At 38.6% G+C, this 17,745-nt stretch overlaps 1 protein-coding gene across 1 annotated transcript in view; it reads right to left on the reverse strand.

The window, feature by feature from the left end:
• Positions 1–17,745, reverse strand: part of ARHGEF3 (Rho guanine nucleotide exchange factor 3) — a 256,764-nt gene that overhangs the window by 178,369 nt on the left and 60,650 nt on the right. Inside the window, exon 3 of the mRNA XM_032798832.2 lies at positions 5,893–5,959. Coding sequence (XP_032654723.1) covers positions 5,893–5,959 — 67 coding nt within the window. The remainder of the gene's footprint in view (positions 1–5,892; positions 5,960–17,745) is intronic.

The raw sequence follows: 17,745 nt of genomic DNA on the forward strand, positions 1-17,745 counted from the left end.
CTAAAACATCCTTGAAATGTCTAAATATTATAGATGACAATTTCTTAACTCAAAAAGTGTTGCATCCAACATAGGGCAATTCCGTATTAGACCTCATCTTGACAAATAAAGAAGAACTGATCACAGAACTAAAAACTAGTGGTAACTTAGGTACAAGTGATCATTGCTTGATCACATTTGTTATGTGCAAACAGAATAAAGTTCAGTAGTGTATATACTAGGTTCCTTTAAAGGGTCAATTTCACAAAGCTGACAATTGTGAGTTAAATCAACAGTGAGGAAAAATTTAAACAGAAAAAATATGAATGCTAATTGGAAATGGTTTAAAAACACTTTACTGGATGCTCAAAAACATCCCCAAAGCCACAATCCCACAAATCAAGAAAGAAGGCCTTATTTGTAAAAAAACCAACCTGGCCTAGAGGAGCAGTAAATATATGTGTATATATATTTTACACATAGATACACACAGATATAGATACATAACAAATGGAGAAATGGGAAGTTGATAGTAATGAGTATAAATCAAAAGTTAGGAATTGTAGAAAATTGATAAAGGAAGCAAAAGGTCACAAGGTCCCAACTCTATGGCCACCAGAGTTAAGGACAATAAGGAGTTTTTTAAAAGTATATTAGGAAGAAAAAGAATACTAACAACAATATTGGTCCTTTAGTAGATGGAGGTGGTAGAATCATCAAGAAAAAAACCAAAAAGACAGAAGTAGAATCATAGAAATGTAGGGAGTTGAAGAGACCTGCAGAGGATATCAAGGCCAGCCTGCTGCACTGAGGCAGGACCAAATCAACTTAGACCATCCCATCCAATCTGTTCTTAAAAACCTCCAGTGATGCCTATTCTAGAGCTTAACTATCCTTATAGTTAGAAAGTTTTTCTTAATATCCAAGTTAAATCTCCCTTCCTGCAGATTAAGCCCATTACTTCTTATCCCTCCTTCAGTGAACATGGAGAACAACCGATCACCGTCTTCTTTGTAACAGTCCTTAATGTAAATGAAAACTTATCAGGTCCCCCCTCAATCCTCTCGTCTCAAGACTAAATATGCCCAGTTTTTTTAACCTTTCATCATAGGTCTAATTTTCTAAACCTTTTATTATTTTTGTTGCTCTTCTCTGGACTCTCTCCAATTTGTGCTCATCTTTCCTGAAGTGTGGTACACAGAACTGGACACAGTACTCCAGCTGAGGCCTCACCAGTGCTGAGTAGAGTGGGACAATTACCTTCCATATCTTATGTACAACACTTTTTAATACATTCCAGAATATTAGCACTTTTTGCAAGTGCACCACATTGTTGACTCATTCAATTTGTGATGCACTATAACCCCCATATTCTTTTCAGAAGTACTAACGCCAAGCCAGTTGTTCCTCATTTGGTAGTTATACATTTGATTTTTCCTTCCTAAGTAAAGTACTTGGCCCTTGTCTTTATTGAATTTCATCTTAATGATTTCAGACCACTTCTCTCATTTGTCACAGTTGTTTTAAATTCTAATTCTGTCCTCCAAAGCACTTGCAACTCCTCCCATCTTGCTATCATCTGCAAATTTTGTAAGCACACTCTCCACTCCATTATCCAAGTCATTAATGAAAATATTGAATAGTATCTGACTGACCTCTGCAGGACCCTACTACATACGTCCTCCCAACTTGACAATGCATCATTGATAATTACTCTGAATATAGTCTTTCAACCAGTTGTACACCCACTTTATAGTAATTTCATCTAGACCTACCTTGCTTATGGGAATGTTCTGAGGGTATTATTAAAATCAACATACATCACATCTACTGCTTCTGGGACCTCACCCATCGTCCATGAAGTTGTTGAAGATAATTGCTAATGGTTCCAAGATTGCTTCAGCTAGTTCCTTAAGTACCCTAGGATGAAATTCATCAGGCACTGCTGACTTGAGTACATCTAACTTCCATAAATATTCTTTACCCTGTTTTTCCCTAATTTGGCTTACTTTCTTTCCCCTATGTTGTTAATATCATGCCATCTCACCCACCTTCACCCCTTGTGCTGGACATAGGTGCGGACAGATGTCCCACAGTAGTGTGCCTGCACTTATTCCTCTCTAGGTCAGGCATTTGCCTCCTTTTCTCATGTGGGTCTGGAAACTCCTAATATAAAACCTAGTTACACACTGAGAAGTGTTCAAAGCATTTATATAAAAGAATATTAGGCAGAAGAATGGAGATAGACCAATGGGCCAAAGTGGAGATGGGTGCAGAACGTAAGGGGATTCAACAATAGTGAAACAGTAGCACATCCAGATGTGCCCAAAACCATCACTCCCTATCCAAAGCCTCTAACCCCACCAGTGCTGCACATAAAGTTGAGATGCTAGCTTCGTGGATTGCGTTGCTCAGTCTGGGCCTCCAGCCTGTTGGAATTAGGGTTACCATCTTTGAAATGTAAAAAAAACCAGAAACCTCCTTCCCCTCCCCCCCCCCACAACCTCAACCCCCAGGCAAATCCACAACCGCCCCCTTCAACAGCCACTAACAGTATAGGTAACACATATAGATAAAACTGATACCATCACTGTCCACAAATGGGCATTTGTTTTAGCAGCACATTTGCTAGCCACTCTCAAATGTAGTTTCATTTAGCCACTTGTCATTGAATGTGCCTTTTCTGATGCGAGCTTTATTTCGGGGGTGTAGTAGGATCACTCGCACTATCGCCCTGATCTTCCATTATTTAATATGCCTCACACATCTCCTCACTCTTGCATGACTCATACCCTCTCTCACACACACAGGCATGGTGCACTTGTGTCTTGGTAGGCAGACAGCTGCTATATTTTCAACAGTTTTGATCTGTTATAGCTTAAACTGCCGAAGTGGGAACACTGCAGCTTCTTTAGCTGGACACAGACACTTCTAATATTAGATATCCTAGTGTATTGTGATAATAATGGAAATCTTTAGACCCACGTAAAAAACATCCAGCAACTGGCAAATCCATAAAAAAAAAAAAAAAAAAAAAAAGTGAGACTGGTCAAATACTGGCCACGTGGTAAACGCAGGTGGAATGCCGTTCCTCAGTTACTCAGCCTCCACATTCCTTCAGGACACCTGCGAGTTTAAGTCCGAAGTGCTGACAAGTCAGAGTTTGGTAGTGTCTGTCACAGCTCCTTTTCCCCTGGCTTATGCACACCCACTCCCAAAGCAAAAAACAGTCCTTCTTCCTTCCACGCAGCGCCCTCCATCTCTCCTCCCCCTCCCCCCGACACTACAGCCAAGATGGCACTTGCCCTCAAGCTCCTCCCATCTACCATGGAATCCTCTGTCATCTTGCCCTTTCAAGCTATTGATCCTCCAGGACTTGACTGCCCTTAGGTGCCATTTGCTGGCTTATTACAATATTAATTGTGTTGAATATCTGGCCACCATTAACCTTTTTAGTGAAGACTAAAGCAAAGTAGGGATTAAACAACTCAGCCTTCTTGATGTCATAACATATGAGCTACCCTTCCCCACTAAACAGAGGACCTGTACTTATCTTCATCTTTCTCTGGCTCCCAGTTTATTTAAAGAACTACTACTTTTTGCCTTTTATGTTCCTTGCTAGGAGTAACTCATTTTGTGTCTTAGCCTTTCTGATTTTCTCCCTACATGCTTGTGCTATACTTTTGAATTCTTCCTTAGCAAATTGTCCAGGATTCCATTTTTTGTAGGATTCCTTTTTGATTTTCAGGTAACTGAAGAGCTCCTGATGGAGCCATATGGGCCTCTTAATAGTCTTCCTATCTTTCCTTCACATCAAGATAGTTGGCAGTTGGGCCTTTAATATTGTCTCTTTGTGAGATTACCAGCTCTCATGAACTCCTTTATCCCTCAGATTTTTTTCCCCCTGGGACGTTACCTACTATTTCTCTGAGACTGTTGAAGTCTGCTTTTCTGAAGCCTATTGTCCTTATTCTGCTGCTCTCACTTCCTCCTTTCCTTAGAATCATTAAATCTATCATTTCACAATCATTTTTAGCAAAATTGCTGAGCAGTCAATACATATTTGAGAAAAAAGCACATGAGGTAGTCATAGAGAATGACGATAATGCAATACTTTCCATTCCAAAAGTATCTTGGAAGGATGTTCAACAGCACTACCCATTGTCCCAAGGTGACTGATCATAGCACCTGGTCGGGGAGGGATCTGCAACATCTGTGACAGCAGATGGCTGACTCCACATCCACTAAGGCTTTCCATGATTCAACAATTTTGTATCAACCAGAATTCGTAAGTTGTACATAGACAGATTCTCCAAATTGTTACAGTCCCAAATTTAGGAACAAGTTTTATTTTATTTGGTAGAAATAGTTCACATTTTTAGTTTTATGGAGAAGTTTTATTTAAGAGAACAACACTCCTCTGCAACATTTGTAACCTCAATATTGCAGCATCCTGTTAATGTGTCAGAGCCAAATAATGAAAATACAAAATTGGCTACAAACAAGAGTGAAACTAACTAGTTTATTTACAGTGTCCAAATTTAATATAATGCAAAAGTAAATAGACAATATAAATAATGAACATTGAGAGACTTGGTATATTATATTATATACTTATTACATTATTTAATTATATAAAGATCAAATACACACCTTAACCTGTCAGTATCCAGTCCCTACTTATAAAACTTTTAAGCACAGGCATGTCCTTCAGTGCTTTGTACAATAGGGATGAAATACGTGCTTAAATATTTTGTTGAACTGAGGTCTAAATTCATAAAATACTGTATGTAAGAGACAAATCTTTCTACCCAGCCTTCCATTAAGCTACTATAAATACACACACGAGTCTGTCCAGGATCATCACCATAACTGCCACAAATTTGTATCTTTTTTTTTCACATTTAATCAAATCACTTTAATTGTTTTGCCTACAAAAACTTTAAATTGCATCCTTTGGGGAAAGTGACTTGCTGCACATGTGTGAGAGCTACAGCAGACATTCATAAACAGTTTCTGTTGCCTCAGCAAATATTAACCTTTCAGTTTAGTTTCCAGTATCCTTTTTGGCTGGATTATTATGTGGGAATACCTGTGTCTGAAGAAAAAAGAACCCAGGCCCCAGTTTTCCAACCAAAAGTCAAGGAAAGATAAAGATTGTGACCTCCTCTCAGAGTGATGCAGTCTTAGATATAACTCACAAAGGAATAGATGAAAGGATCAATAAACTCTAGTAATACAGGGTTTGCAGGAAAAAGAGCAGATAATTGTATGATCTGTATTTATCTTCCTAAATATTTACTGTTTTCCTCCATTTTACAAAGAAGAAACTGAGACTTGGAAGTTAAGTGGCTTGCTCAGGCCAATCACTGACAGAACAACAACAGAATTTAGGATCTCCTCGCTCCCAACCTTGTGCATAATCCATTAGACCATGTGTTTTTTGTTATCTTTCTCCAACTGTACTTACCAAAATTTACATGTGCAAATTTTCAATAAAAACCTGGCTTCGAGTGGCTTTTTTTTTTTTTTTTTTTTAATTCCTATGTAGTGAAAAATGCAGTTAAAAATAAATGCTGTTGCTTCAATTTCACTGAAGTTTTTGACACATGAAAATGGCCAAATTTCAAAAGAAAATCCCATTAATATGAATACGTCTCTCAGCTTTAGTTGCCATAAACACCTGATTACTGACACTGCTTTAAATTAGGCAATTTGCACAAATGAAAGTTGTATTTGTGGATGCCTTTAATGGCTGCAAACTTAAAACCTCCTCTCTATAATTACTTTACCATAAATCTAATACGAACCCTCTACACATTTTTGAATTGCAAAGTGAATTGTGGAGGCGGTTAGCAGCAGTGTATTGAGTGGGGGAGAGAACATAAACAATAAATAAAAACCCAAACTTACCCCTCTGAAATTCCAGCCTTTTGTGGAAGGAAACAGGGAAAAGTTGTTCTGTTGTTGCCGTTTAGGCCTGAAAGATGAGACAAGGATAGCATTTACTGTTTGCATTTTTAGCCTGGGACTCTCCAGATCAATACTGGGCAAGAGAGGGAGTGGCGCAGGGAAATAGCAACGTAAATGCTAAACAGACACCTTAGATTTCCTACTGTTTTGTTTAAACTGGATATAATCCTGACAAATTTTTCTTTTCGCTTTAGTTAGTAAACACTATTTTCATATGGTTTGAAAGCCAAAATAAAGAGGCAGTCTTACAAATCTATTGAGACATGTGGAATTGATTTTCAACACTGACCACCCATAGCTCCCAGTGACTTCAACACTACTAAAAAAAAATCAGGCCAGCTGTGCCTTCTTCAGACCACGTCTAAAATTATACCAGGAAGAAGATAAAGGCAACTTAAACTTTTGCTTTCAGCTGACATACAGATCCAAAATGCATTTAAACCAGGCAACATTTACAGTTTCAGTTCATTCTGAAACTCCTCTCCTACAGTACATTACAATTACATATGCAGCTATCTTTGTAAAGTAATCATCACAACCACCACTTTATACTTGTATAGTGCCTTTTATCAGCAAATCTCAAATTGCTTTACAGAGTTGGGCAAGTATTATTGAGATTTTACCAATGAGGAAACTAAAACAAAGGTTAAGTCATCTGCTGAAGTGTAGCAAATCAACAAATTGGTGGCAAACTGAATCCAGGTGTTACTCACATCATTAAGAATACTGCTAGCTTCCATTTACATTTATAATTTTAAAAGTACACTCCAATATAGAGCCTGCTGTTGGGATCACTCAGTGCATTTTGGCTCTGCCTATAATATAAACAACAGTGACAGGGCACCTGTTTCAAATACTGTTGTCTTGTGTAGGGTGGGTATGACCTAATCATGTTGTGATTGACTTTTAACCTGGCTACACATGATCACCACAGGGCTTCCAACCACATCACAAATGTAAACTGCTGTAACTGGGTCAGGGGATTCTAAACATATCTGACAGTTACATTTTTACATTTCCAGTTAGGTTTGAGGGAGATAGATTGTTTGTTTTGGGATTATTTTGGAACACCACCACCGTTCAATCATGAAGAACAGATTATTCAAATAAATAATCACTTACCTCTGGGAAAGTAAAGAATTTATGAATTATTTATTCAGTTTACTAAAGCTCTCTCCAAACTTAAAGACACTAAACATATTATATATAAAAAAAAGTACATGAACAAACTTCAGGCATATTAATATCAACAAAAATTCCTCAAGTGCAAGCCAAATAGAGTTTTGCCCCCTAAGAATCCATAACTCCTACCAATCCACACAGATATTCTCACCAGCCCAACTTACTCTTACCCTAATGAATATATCCTGCAGGGAAAGCCTGACAGAATACATTGATGTTGCAGTATGCCCTCAAAGTCAACAAATCCAAACTCTGCTGGACCAAGAGAAAAGAATTTCTAGATGTCTAATTAGCCATCGTGTCCTTTTATAAAAAGGTGGGAGGAGGAGCAAGCAACAAGAACACAAAAAAACAACTCAAAATCAGCACAGTAGAAGGCTGCATGTTAGAACTACATCCTGCTGTAAAGGCAGGGGACTGGACTCGAACTTTCAAGGTCCCTTCCAGTTCTACATTTCTATGATTCTATGAATTGCCATCCGTCCAAGAGAGGAAGGTTGTTCTTGTAGTTAAGGAACTGAAAGATTTAGGAACACTTCCTGGCTCTGCCACAGAGTTCTTTCATGACCCTAGGCAAGTCACTTAATCTCTCTGTGCATTAATGTCCCCTCTCTCTAAAGTGGGATAATATTCCTTTCTGCAACCTTTTGTCTCTCCTGTCTAGAATGTGAGAGACAAGGTGGGTGAGGTAATATCTTCTATTGGACCAACTTCTGTTGGAGAGAGAGAGACAAGCTTTCCAGATACACAGAGCAATTCTTCAGGTCTGGGAAAGATAGTCCCAGGGTTACAGCAAAATGCAAGGTGATCTGGCAAAATGTGCAGACATTATCTCCAGGGTTACAATGGTCAACACATCTTTCAAAATCCATGGGTCCTATACATGCCTATCATAACACGTCATGTACATCACCCAGTGCACTAAATGTTTCAGTAACAACTATCTGGGCATGGGTGGCAGGTGAACCCCCACTTTAGGGAGGCTAGCCTGCTGGCCCTGCCCCTTCCATCTGGGGCCCTGCCCCTGGATAACAGGAGGAGCCCTAAGGCCCCCTCCCATGACCAGAGGAGCCCCAGCTCACCCACTCCAGCCCCCCCAGGCCAGCCCCCTCAGCCCCAGCACTGGGCCGGGCCAGGCCGCTGCCCCCACACTGGGCTAGGCTAGCCCGAGCACGGGGCCAGGCTACTTCCCCCCCACCTCCGAGTATCAGGCTGGGCCGAGCCACTCCGGGCTGAGTGACTGCCCCCAGCCCACTGACTGAGCACCGAGTCACTCCCCCCTGCCTGAGCGTGGGGCCAAGCCATCTCCCACACAAGTGCCAGGAAGAGCCAGTGTCCGCCTTCCTCCTCCCTTCCCCTGAGCTGGTGGCCCCAGTGCCTGACTGAGACATCTCACTTCCCCGCCTGCCGCTTGCTTGCGAGGTCCCTCCTCACTCCCTCACCCCTGAGGAGAAGCAACACCGCGAGCAGCGTGGGGACTGGGACTGAGGGAGGAAGGCGGAACGCAGGTACGTAGGCGGCGGCAGCAGGCAGTGGAGGGGGGGTGGCCCAAGTGTCCCTCTGGGGCTGCTGCACCAAGGAAGGCTTAGGCAGTGAGATTTTTTGTCTCCCGAGGATCGCGTTATATCAGGGTACAGGTGTACTTTAAAAAGTTAGTTGTCTAGAAAGTGTTTCACACTCTTCTCTAGGAAGTGGCATACACAGCTGATCCCACAGTAGGAATTCAGGGTGGAAATTTGAAAACTACCAATAGACAACAGGACTTGTGCTCCTAAATCACTTAGACCCTTCTCAAAATTCTACCCTTACACCATATTTCTACACGTTTCTTCAACATTTTAATGGTACTATCCCATAAGTTTTCCCTTTTCTCTTGCCTTCCTTATCACAAAGCCAGATCGTTAGTTTTATTTTAATTCAGTATGGGGAAAACAAAAGACACTTCATCTTAAGCAAGTATGGCATGATTTATATAGTTAGACAACAATTACAAGGGAAAAGAAAAACTTAACAATAAGAACAAGTTATTAATATCCATCCCTGCAATCATGACTGTAACAAGAGCTTGAAACTCTGCAATGAGTGATATAAATTTGACATGCCTATTAATCTACTAGGGGCTCTGAATTAAAGACCAGCCATTAGCGCAATTCTGATGACTCAGTTTATCACTGTCAAACTGTTATCAGCCTGTAACTTTCAACTACATTGAAAGCATCCAACACCATATGGATAACAGCCAGAAAAGTTTTTATAGAACGAACTTGATACTTAATCTATGTTTTGCCAATATTCACCCCTCCCCCTCTTCTGCACCTTTACTGGCTTACAAATCAGCACATCAGTTTGTTTTGGTTAGGATGAACCACTCTAATATACATTCATAATGGAATGTCAGTTTCTTTCTTTCTCCACAATCATGCTGTTATCAGGGAGCCCTAACAGAACAGCTCAGTGAAAGAAAAGTCTTACCAAAAGGAGCTTTAAATTAACAAAGTAATGAAACATGTCAAGACACGGTTTGTTCTTCTGACACCAAAGTAATTACTAATTTTTCATGGACTGGTACACACTGAGAGTGTAACAAAATTCTCTACAAATTGTTTTTCCTCCAATTTGTGCTCTTATAAGCAGCAGAAATCAGATGGAGGTAATTACACTGCAAGCCTATAGTTATCACTTTAAGCATTAAGCTTCCTTAACTAACTCCCTCAAGGACTGACCCTTCCACTGTTATAAAACTGACTTCCCCATTTTCTGTTTTAGGGTACGTCCAGACTACCTGCCGGATCGGCAGGTAGCGATCAATCTACTGGGGATCCCGTCAACTCCGGAACTCCACTAGGGTGAGAGGTAGAAGTGGAGTCAACAGGGGAGCCGCGGCCATCGATCCCATGCCATGAGAACAGGAGCTAAGTTGAAATAAGATACGTCGATTTCAGCTAAGCTATTCCCATAGCTAAAGTAGCATATCTTATATCGACCCCACACCCAGTGTAGACCAGGCCCCATTTATAGTATACAATACCAGATTAATCAGCATTATGTGTCTTATTATTTCAAAAGGCTGACTGTTGTATATATAGAAACCACTTTCAGACATGCAGAAAGTAGTCAAACTCCTCTTATAGTGGAGATAAGACCAAATCAAACCCTGCATCATAACTTTGGGGAGGTAAGAGAGAGAAGAGGTATCAAAATGCAAGATGAAATTTGAGTTTCACAAGTGTTTTTGTTTTTTTTTTAATGGGCAAACCAAACCTGAACTACAAAATGTCTAAAATGAAAAGCTGAAATCAATTTTTGCAGCTTTAGCCTATTCCTAAATTATAGTGAAACAGAATGCACATCCCAGAATGCTTCAATCCATCTGCAGTCAGAAAATGCAATTCTCAAGAGCTAAGTCCTGTTTGCAGCTTTCAAACTGAGCCTTTAGTGTCTTTGAGTTACTTCTATCCTGCAGTTCCTCTATCCATCTAGTAATTTTAGCTGGAGTTTGCCTAAACAAATATTGAAGAGTGCAAGAGAGTTTTAAAATCCATCTAATTAAAGTATAATGTTCTGGTCTATATTCTACAGGATAAGTCCATCAACGCCATTCACTCATGAGACCAAAAGGAAGAGCTAAACTAAAAGGTACGCACAGTGGAAAATATATGATTTAAAAGAAGATAGAATGAAGCTGAAACAGATATTATAGAAAGGGTTTTCTAGGTGGCAAGAACAAGAGAGAGGAAGATTCTTGCATTATATGTGATGAAACTGACACCCTATGAACATCTAAAGTAGATTATGGCATGAGACAAAGGGGAAGGATACTTCAGATAGGAATTCTGCCCCAACATTTCTTACAACAGAAATTCCCTCTAGATTACAAAATTTAGAATACAAATTATTTGCTGGAAATGGAATTTAAAAAAAAAAAAAGATTTAAATCCAGTAGTGTAGTTGAGGGTGACTGCAGTAAACTGAGTATACCCACTTCTCATTTGGGGAATAAGGATTTTAGTTTAGATGTAGTTTACCTGCCCCCCCCCTTTTTATTTTTTACACTACTACACCACTGTTTAAATCCAACCTCCCATAGTGTACAGTTTTTAGAGTATTAAAAATAAAGAAAATAGTTAGGATTTATAGAAAGCTCTTTAGGTAACGTTGGGCAAACCTCAAATGGTTCAGTTTGGATCAGGTAAGCATCCAGAAGTTCAGAAAAATAGAAAGTTTCTGACATAGTTACAGAGATAGCTACACCATTGCCTCCCTCCTTGGTCTCTCCAAGTGCATCTCCTTAGATAATAGGCCAAGGGTGACCAATCTGTAGCTCCGGAGCCACATGCGGCTCTTCAGAAGTTAATATGCGGCTCCTTCAATAGGTACTGACTCCAGGGCTGGACCTACAGACGCCAACTTTCCAATTTGCTGGTGGGTGCTCACTTCTCAACCCCTGGCTCTGCACCAGGCCCTGCCTCCACTCCATGCCTTCCTGCCTTCTTCCCCGAGCTTGCCACGTCCTTGCTCCTTCACCCGCCCCGAGCCTCCCTTCCACATGTAGAATCATCACTGACTGCAATAGCATTCCATATATAGACCACAAATTAGTTTTGTGTTTCTTGTTACCTATTTAAAAAGACACAGCTGCTACATCTGTTTGAAGATCAAAGTGGGGCTTGCATACTGATCTACACGGATACCATGCAGATAATAGAGGAGGAGTTCAAACAAAATCTAAGAGTCAAGCTCCTTTGGAAAGTAAAAATTCTTTTCAAATAGCTAATCTTTGGCAAAAATAAAGGCTGTTTCTACAGCTGTGAATATTTTAATAGCATACTGGTAAATAATAAGACTGACTGTTGAGACCACTGATGTAAAAACTATCCCCTGAAATATCAATTGATAGCAACTCATCAAAAAGTGTAAAACAAAATACTTTTCATAAGAGTAAATTTATTTTTAAAATACTGGTATATATTCACATTCTTGATTTAAACAAATTTTCAAAAAGGATTTACCTGGTGAAGACAGATATGCAAGAGCATTTTTAGGCATACTAATTCAACTGAAGTTTAATCTGTTGTACATTACAAGTAATAAATCAAAGTACTTTTGGTATTAATTTAAAAAACTGCTTCTAAGGCAACATATCCTCTAAGTGCAATTTTCTAAACTCTACTTTTGTTTTAAATGCTTGTATGACTAACTCATGAAAAAGAACTAAGCATAATATATTTAGGAATTATATCCTTGTGTGCATTTGCGATTGTGATTTTGAAATTCACAAAAGTATTGTGGTTCTCTTCATTGCACTCTTTTGCACTCAAAGGATGGACAGTCACAGTTTGCTCTGACAACACTGACATTGCATTCCATAGGCTTTATGAAAATACGCTTATAAATGTGACTATAATGCAACTAGAATATGCTTTATGCAGAAGGTCTCTTGTAAGGTATCATTACGAAGCTTATAATCTACTGAGTGTGTTCATCCTATTTGTATGCATCTATCATTCTTGTACCTGAAGCTAGAAATATGAAGTCCTATAGTAATTATGCAAATATAGGTCCTATAGTAATTATGCAAAGTGTGGGTCATTGACGGTGATTTAGAATCTTGATGGCTCCCAGTGACTAAAACAATTGGTTATAAATAGTTTACAAACAGGAGGGATAGCTCAGTGGTTTGAGCATGATTGATCTGCATGCCTTCCTGTGTCTGTGTGGGCAAGCTGTGGGTAATGAAGAATGAGGTCTGACAGGACATATGACCTGGTACTTTTCTATTTAGAAGGAGAGGTGGGGACCCAGAGACAAAAGATTCCTGCCTTTTGCTAAAGCTATAAAAGGGAGTGGAACAGAACAAAGAGGGCTGCCAGTCATGAGACAGTCCCTGTTTTCCACATATGATGTCTGATGGAACTAACAAGGACTGTACCAGGGGAAAGGATTGGGCCCAGACTAGGAAGGAGTCTAGTCTGTGAAAGAATCTTATTGGAACATCTCTGAGGGTTAGATATTATCTGTAATCAGTTTCTTAATGCATTAGGCTTAGACTTACATGCTTTGCTTTTATTTTGCTTGGTGACTTACTTCGTTCTTTCTGTTATTATTTGGAACCACTTAAATCCTACTTTTCATACTTAATAAAATCACTTTTGTTTATTAATGAACCCAGAGTAAGTGATTAATACCTGGGGGAGCAAACAGCTGGTGCATATCTCTCTATCAGTGTTATAGAGGGCAGACAATTTATGAGTTTACCCTGTATAAGCTTTAAGCAGGGTAAAATGGATTTATTTAGGGCTTGGATCACATTGGAAGTTGGGTGTTTAGGTGCTGGAGTCAGCTAACCTGCAGAGCTATTTTCACTTAAAACCTGCAGCTTTGGGGGCATGGCCCGGACCCTGGGTCTGTGTTGCTGCAGGCTAGCGTGTCTGACTCAACAAGACAGGGTTCTGGAGTCCCACGCTGGCAGGGAAAATGGACTCAGAGGTAATCTCAGCACATCAGGTGACAGTCCCGAGGGGATCTCTGTGACAGAACCCATCACAAATACCTACAAACACAATTTATTTGCAGCAGGGTTTTCACAAGCCTAACAGAGCAGAATATGGACCATAAAATTTAGGTCTCTGTCCTACAGATCTGAAATCCCTCAACTCTCATAAGAGTTCTTGTGCGTTGTGGGTACACAGCATTTCATAAGAGTCCACGCAGTATAGCAAGATTGGGTTCTATATGCTTAAAAAGAGACAAAAATTATTCATTAAGAGTGAGAAAGGGATTTTTAGCAGCATATGCTGACATACCAAATACGAACATAACATTTTTAGGCTGCAGTTCAGAAAACATTAAGCAAGAAATTAAATAGGAAAACAGCTTGAGAATCTGGATCTATGCAAATGAAAAGCTGAATCAGTGAACCAGATACAGTCAACAGTGAAACAAGACTTACACCTACTGTTGTTCCATGCTTTCTTCACAATACACTTATTTACATCATGAATCAATGCATAGCACTGTAAAATATCCTGACTCCAGTACCAAAGAAACCACAACATCTTTTTCCATTTTTCCATTTGATTAATTTATTGTAAAAATAGAGTATTTTCAAGATGTTGTCTTCTGAAGGGAACACTTTTGAAGATCAAAGGGGAGATTTAGGTTTTGATGTAAAATTTGTCAAAGTCCCTAATTGATATAGCATTTCAGTTGGTGAAGAAATATGGGCCTGATTTAAAGTTTTAAGGCATTTTTATTCTGAAGTTTTAACTACTGCCAATTAGTGTGATCAATTACAGTTGATATAAAACACTGAAAAGCATCTGTGTGATAAATGTATATAAGCCCCTACCCAAAACTGAAATACAGATTTCATGGCTGCTAGCCAACAGAAGTCAACAAGCCTCACTAAGTATACAGCCATAGAGATCAAGCCTTGGTCCCAAGTGCTATCCCAGAGATTAAATTAGCAGATACTTCCGCTGATGTTCCGCTGATTAAATTAGTAGAAATACTTCCGCTGATGTTGTAAAATGAGGATGGATTCAGCTCAGGAATAGTTTTTAAAGGGTCCATATTAATTTTTCTACTGAAAACGTCACTTTTGGATTTCAAAACTTTTCACCAGTAATGTTGTATTAATGTTATTGGGGATTTGTTTAGTTTTGTTTGCTTTTGGGTTTTTTAAATATTAAGAGCAGTGTCCATGGAACTGAAAAGGATTGAGAGGATTAGTAGTTTGGCTAAACAGAAACAGCCTAGAATTATTCCCATACAGTTTAAAAAATGCTTGGAGGAAACAGGGCAGCAATATTTATATTAATTTGTTCAGTTGCTGTGCCATTGTGTGTTTGTGAAGCAGCTATATTTTTATGAATAGAGCAACAATTTGTTTTAAAAAAGTGTTGCTAATTTTTATGTTAAGATCAAATGTATGGACAACATCCTGTGTGCATGACAAAAACATCCAAAGGCATTGCTTAAATGGCCACCTGTCACAAGAACACCAGAGAAAAACCTCCAGGAAAAAAGACACAACAGTATTCAAATTCAAAGAAACAGAATTCATTTCATTTTGTTTTCAAACAGAAATAAACCCTCTGTAAAAACTAGTGGTCAGAAATATTTTGCAGTCCAGCCAAATAGTGTTATTATTGATGGCTTCCAGAGAAACTTCTTAAATCTGTAAGGAAATCACAAGTTCCATCTCATCACATGCATGGTAAAGAAAACAGGAAGTAGCTTTCATAGGATGTTATTTGTTTTCTGAACCCATGTCATCTGGCTTCATTTTAGATGAAACTATACATTGTCATGCTGACAAACAAAGCTGTGGTTTTCACTCTGCAGCTATTATATTCTTTACTTGGAAATGCTAAATCAAGAGATCAAAATTACACAAATATTATTTGTTTTCAAGAAGGTGATCCAATATCATTTTAAAATTCCACTACTGCTATTTTCTTGCTCCCTCATTTTGAATCTTCCTTTATTTTTCCCACATTGTATCTTCCATTTGGGATATGAAAGGCTGCAAGATAGATTTGTACGAAACACCGGATAAGACTGTTTCAACATTTAAACTTCAATCACCTTATTTGAAGTTTTCACAAGTACTGTAATGTATAAGACATTTTTTGTCAATCTTTCAAAGATACTCTATGCTACTTTTTTACAGCTGGTCGTTAGAGACATGGCATTACGCCAGTCAGTCAAGGAAGGAGACTTGCTTTGATAAAATGTAATCAATTAAAAGCAGACTGTTGCTTTCAAAATATTTTTCACTGAGAAAGATTATTGTTGCATAAAAGAATATTTTTATAGCTAGCATGACTATAACATGCCATACTTTGCAAACAAAGAAAGTCTAGTTCTAGGAAAGTTACAAGTCTATCAGCGCTGAGAACTAAAAAACTAATTTTTTAAGTGACTGTGACCTTGCCAATAATCTTTAACTGTGATGTGTGGCAATCACCTGCTAAGAAAGTGAAATATATCCCCATAATTCAGTGTCTAAACTAGCCCTGCATTCAGACTTTCCAGAGCCAGCAATTGTAGAAACTATGACAAATTCCATTTAGCTGATTTGTAGATTATCATCCAATAATAGGCATGTAGAATCTTACTAAGTACTTGATGTGTAAGGTGCTGAGCACATGCCTAAGTACATGAGCAATAAAATGAGGCAAAGAGTATTAAGTGCTAGAGTTGGTTGGAATTTTTCAACTACTGTTTTTTCATTGGCAAATGCGAATGCATTGAAACCAAGTCTTTCCAGTGAAAAGTTTCTGTTCTGACAGATTATTGAATTTGAAAAGGTTTGGGAGAAAAAAGTTTGTAATTTATCTACATGAATTTTTTTGACATTTTCTAAACAAAAATCTCTGTTCTTCTGGTTCAGAATGGCTTTTTGATTCAAAATGTAGCTAATTATAGAAAAAAAATCAAAATGGTTGAAATTTAAACAAAATGTTTCAACTGACCTTTAATTAACTTTTTTCCCCTCAAGATTTCAACATTTCGGCCTGATTCGGGAAAGGAAAAAATTTCAAAATCTCGAAAATTTTCATAGGACAGGAAAACTGTTTCCGACCTAGCTCCGTTAAGGACCTTACCAAATCAAACCCTAAATGTAATTCACTTAATATATCAATTTTATCTCTGTACCAAAATCAAGAGGATGAGAGGTCAATGTTTTATTCATTTGGCCTCCCAGCATCACTAGATACAAATAAACTATGCTATACTTAAAGAATTAAGGGAATCCTCACAGCTGAAACATCTTTAAACAGACATTCCTAGTACCTAAGTACATGAAACAACAAATGCTTTTCTCTGATAAGCAACCAGTATGTTAGATTTTGTTTCAAACTCAGTTTTGAAACATTTCATTCATATCATGCGCTACAAATAGAACTATACATTTCTAATTTATCAAAAATTAAGACACTGAATCAAAGTTTGAAGTAGTGTTTACTATATAAATAAATTGAATTTATAAGTGTGCAACGATATAACACTTAGATTTACCAGGAGAGTTGACAGGCAAATCTTTCCTCACACTTGGATCATTGGGCAGTCTGTTTGTTCCAAGAAGTCAAATTAAATGTAAATATTGAGCTGAATTCATTTCTCATTTACATTGTGCAATATCAGTGAAGTTGTACAGGTGTAAGTGAGGGCAGACACTGATCCAAGGGATTTAGAAACCCTCTTTTTCACTACATTTAATAATGTTGTGACCTTCCTGTTATCTATATTTGATCTTGACGTACTACATCTTTAAAAAGAATGTGGCATACTTGTGGCACCAAGGAGACTAACAAATTTGTTTGAGTATCAGAGGAGTAGCCGTGTTAGTCTGGATCTGTAAAAGCAGCAAAGAATCCTGTGGCACCTTATAGACTAACAGATGGATGGAATGGAGGTTAAGGATAACCTAGGCATGGTCCAATATCTAAATAAGTACTTTGCCTCAGTCTTTAATAAGGCTAGTGAGGAGCTTAGGGATGATGGAAGGATGACAAATGGGAATGAGGATATGGAGGTGGATATTACCACATCTGAGGTGGAAGCCAAACTTGAACAGCTGGATGGGACAAAATCGGAGGGCCC

The sequence above is a fragment of the Chelonoidis abingdonii genome, chromosome 17 (genome assembly GCF_003597395.2).
Source record: "Chelonoidis abingdonii isolate Lonesome George chromosome 17, CheloAbing_2.0, whole genome shotgun sequence".
Lineage (NCBI taxonomy): Eukaryota > Metazoa > Chordata > Testudines > Testudinidae > Chelonoidis > Chelonoidis abingdonii.